Source organism: Thunnus thynnus, chromosome 4 (assembly GCF_963924715.1).
Source record: "Thunnus thynnus chromosome 4, fThuThy2.1, whole genome shotgun sequence".
Taxonomy (NCBI): Eukaryota; Metazoa; Chordata; class Actinopteri; order Scombriformes; family Scombridae; genus Thunnus; species Thunnus thynnus.
In genome coordinates, this window is record NC_089520.1 from 23,127,782 (window position 1) to 23,132,090 (window position 4,309).

At 42.8% G+C, this 4,309-nt stretch overlaps 1 protein-coding gene across 1 annotated transcript; it reads right to left on the minus strand.

Annotated features, from left to right (window-relative positions):
* Nucleotides 1–6: 6 nt before the first annotated feature.
* fmoda (fibromodulin a) lies at nt 7–3,172 on the minus strand. Its single transcript, XM_067588601.1, is given in 7 exon segments — nt 7–566; nt 657–924; nt 1,013–1,153; nt 1,269–1,375; nt 1,378–1,390; nt 1,677–2,066; nt 2,821–3,172. Coding segments are annotated over 6 exon segments (1,041 nt in total). The 5' UTR covers nt 2,037–2,066; nt 2,821–3,172; the 3' UTR covers nt 7–414.
* Nucleotides 3,173–4,309: the final 1,137 nt, after the last annotated feature.

Here is a 4,309-nt window from a genome sequence, read left to right on the forward strand (position 1 = left end):
GAGGACCAGGGTCAGATCATTCTCAATACCCCAAAAAGAAACATCACATGTGGCTCATACAGTATCTTATTGAGCATATAAACTGTATTCTTGACCTCTTCAGAAAAAAATCAAACTTTTTAATTTCTTAATGCTTGTTAAGGAAACGTATGATGTTCTTATTTTATATTTTCCACAGAAAATTCCCTGTGAAATAAAAAATGTCTGGTGAAACTTAAAAACAGCCACATGTGACAATCTTTGCTCTCACTGTGATGTGAATAGTGGATATTACAGTAAGAACTGCTGCCACCTGCTGTCAATATTAAATTATATCATCACCCCTGCACTATTAAATGTGTCACACTGTAATTGTATGCTGTAAACTGAGCTGTGTTTGTGTGCTGAGTACCACAAATGGTGTCGTGCACATGGTTAGACCTCAATGTTGGAGGCCAAGCGCAGGCAGAGTGATGAATCTGTGGGGATGTCCTGGCGACTGATCTCGTTCCCGTCCAGTCGCAGCGTCCGCAGCTTGGAGAAGTTGGTCACATCCACAACGCTGCAGAAACTGCCCAGAGAGAACTCTGCAGCCGCAGGACAGAGGGAGAGGTGGTAATGAATTTACTACTGCATGCATACAGCAGTGATAATCTGCAAATAGACTTATGTTTTACCTTTGATCTGGTTGGCTTGCAGATAGAGATGTTGTAGTGTAGTACTGACTGGAGGGATTCTCTCCAGTTTGTTGAAGCTCAGGTCCAGCTCCACCAGTCCAGTCACATTAAAGGTGTTGGCAGGGATGCCCTTGTCTGTGAGCTGGTTGTGGGCCATTCTGACATACTGCAACTGTGTGAAACGTCCCAGGAAGCCCTCTGGTAGAGAGTCAATGGCGTTGGACTCGAGGTAGAGTTGGTGCAGATGTTCGGGGAGAGCCTCCGGGACCTTGGATCAGAACATGGAGAGAGTTCAGGAGGACTGGAGACTCTCCATTCAGTTAATGGGACACACACAGACACAAACACACATTTACCTTTGTCAGTTTGTTGCCGCTGATGTCCAGCAGTGTGAGGGATATAAGTGCCCTCAGTGATGTGCCCATGTCTGTGACAGCGTTGTCATGGAGATACAGGATAGTGAGGTTATCCATTCCCTCTAGGTCTGCAGGTGTTACCTAGGCAACAGTGGCAATGATAATAAATCAGTAATGCATCTACTAATCAACAGACAAATCGTTAACAAGAACAGAGAAAGGCTCTGCATGAATATCAAACTGTATGCAACATTACCTTTTCAATCTTGTTATGGTTGATTCTCAGGTCTCGCAGGGAACGAGGGAGGTTAGAAGGAATGCTGGTCAAATTGTTGTGCTGCAGATATAAACGCTCCAGTCCCCCAACTTCAGAAATGCCTAAGAATGATATGGAGAATGGACAACTCACTAACATGCACGTAATAATGAATTTTACAAGAATCAAGCCCTCCATGAAAAAGATTCACATGTCTTAATTGCACAAAAATCCATCTTTTGTGTACTAACACATGCAACAATAAAACCATTAATTTTTTTAAATTGCAGTGACATAATCTGTTAGCCACGTGCCAGCCATCTGACAATCATTTAGACCAGCCTCACTGCATCATGCCCTGAGCTCACATGTGTGTCTGGACTTGACTGGGACCAGATGTAGGTTTACCTTCTTGCCAATGGCATCAGATGTCAGCTGGTTGTGGTGGAGCATGAGCCACACCAGATTGGTTGCATTGACCAGAGATGAGTCGGGCATGGCTGTGATGGCATTGTTTTGGAGGTACAAATACTTGATACGGGAGGGGATTGTTGGCATGGCTGTCAGGCCCCGCCCATCACAGTACATGGCAATGGGAAAGGAAGGTGGGCAATCACACTCAGAGGGACACTCTCCTCCTGTGGTGTCTGCCTGCAGGGAGCCAAAATAGTGGTTCTGCCGGCCATACAGCCAGCCGAAGGGATCTGGTCCATGGGAGAGGCAAAGTGGCAGCAGGGCAGACAAGAGGAAAATAATCACCAGACGCATTGCCACTGTTGCACAAATCTTTTCTATAACCTACCAGATACAGAGAGAGAGAGAGAGAGAGAGAGAGAGAGAGAGAGAGAGAGAGAGAGAGAGAGAGGTATTAAAATTCAAAAGAGAAATGTTAAACTCATTTCAAGTAAAAATCTCAATTCTTGTGTTGACCCTCTGTATCCATCAAGGGCAAGTTCCTCTCTTACATAGTACAGAGGTTCAGGATTTGCAAAAGTTAATGAGTACAATAGCCATTAAGCCACAAAAAAGTAAAAAAAATATACTGCAAAAATGTAACTTCACTCACTTCTTCAGAGAACAAGGTGGTATTCTAGAAGAATGCATAAAACCAGCCTCACTGTTATATACTGTACTGAGGTTAAATGAACAGTCAAAGGTGCAGTGCAGCTACTGACATTTTGGAAATGTAACCGCCTGCAGCGAGGCACATTCTTAGTGGTCTTAACCCACAGGGAATCCAGAGGGGAAGTTATAAAAAAGAAAAGAAAAAAAAACAACCCCCTAACTATGAATGCCAGCTTTGTAAATAGGTCTCACTGCTGCCCCAAAATTGTGGAGGAATATCCAATAATGACCTTCTGATCTGCAGAGGGAAAAACAGCTGAAGCAAAATTATGACTCTATCATCATGTGTTTATTCATCTCCTATCAGGTTTCATAGAAAAATAAGTCTGTGCATGAAAGACAAATCGACAGACACATGTCCACACACACATGAACGCGCACATACATACACACATACACACACACACACACACACACACACACCTACCTGATCAGAGAGACTGGCCCTCCTTGTCCCCTCTCTCTCTCAGAGTGTGCTCAGGACTGGAGGGGACTCTCACAAACACTTTGTAAAAAAAAACTAACCTCCCCTCCCAGAGCTCCTTTCCGTTATGCCATCCCCCTCTCCACCCCTCTTTCTACTCCTTTGCAGGGCTGGTTCCTTCCACCCCCTTTATACAACCCTCTTGAACCCCATTTTGTTCACTCAGGCATGGCTCAGCACACCCCACACCCCCCACTCTGGAGTTTCTTTTTCCACTAATGTGAGTGATGTGAGATGCAGTGGCTGTGAGGGATTGTTCCCATCTGTGTGCAGCACATTCAGTTCCTTTCAGCTGAACCCCACAGTGCACTCAGAATATTTAGACCTTTGCACCTTTACTTTTGACCCTTTTGGATCACTGGATCATAAATGTAAAAATAATTTACACAAAGGTAAGGAGCCCTCCGTTGTATACAGCACCTGAAGGAAAACCAACAAGAGGGTAGTGTTCAAGTTCAGCCTTTGACGAAAAAAAAAAGCTCCTACAGTAATAAACTCTTCCATGCTTATGACAGTATGACAATATTTTTTTTCTTTCAAACATTATTCAGATTGACTGCTAATGGATAACATAAACTGCTCTTTATCCCATTTAGCAAACATCTTTTTGCCAGGGAAAACATGTTGTAGCAGGGGCGGATCTAACTCTCTCCATTCCTCTCCAACAACCTTACATCTTGTAAAGGGTTAAATGAAAACACGTGTGACAGTCCTCTCATGTTTGTCTGTCTGGTCTTAATGTGGGCCTCTTCCTGCTTCTGTGTCTTCTCTACAACATGAGCTCCATCTGAATCAGTATTTCCGCTCTCTTCTATCTTTCACATCTCCAGTCGCTGATTCACTGAATCTTCCCCTATTTATTTCCTCCAATTTCCTCTCGCCGTCTCATTTGCTGTTTCTCTTTCTCATGGGATACCTTTCTGTGAGCAACGATGGAAGAATAGTGTGACTGTTGACTAGATAAATATGTTTGCACAGTTCTGACTGTTATTTGTTTGGAATTCAAATTATTCTGTGCATTAAAATTTTCAACATATAAAAATATATGGAAAAGTGCTTCCTTTGGATGGCAGTCCACATGACCATCTGAGGTAATTGAAAGGAAAAGTTTGACATTTTGGGAAATTCACTCATTTGCTTTCTTGCTGAGGGGAGAGAATTAATGCCACTCTCATAGATGAAAGTGGTATTGATCTTCTCCTCTCACTATTGGCAAGAAAATGATTAAATGTATTTCCACATCCTCATAATTAAACAACCACATAGGTTGATTGTTCCTGCAAAATAGGAGCATAAAATGCTGCTCTCCAAAACCCTTTGCAAATCACTGTTAAAAAATAATGACATAGTGTGGTCACGTTCAGTTTAGGCACAAAAAACACTTGGTTAGGATTGGGGGAAGATCATGGTTTGGGTTAAAATTATCACTTGA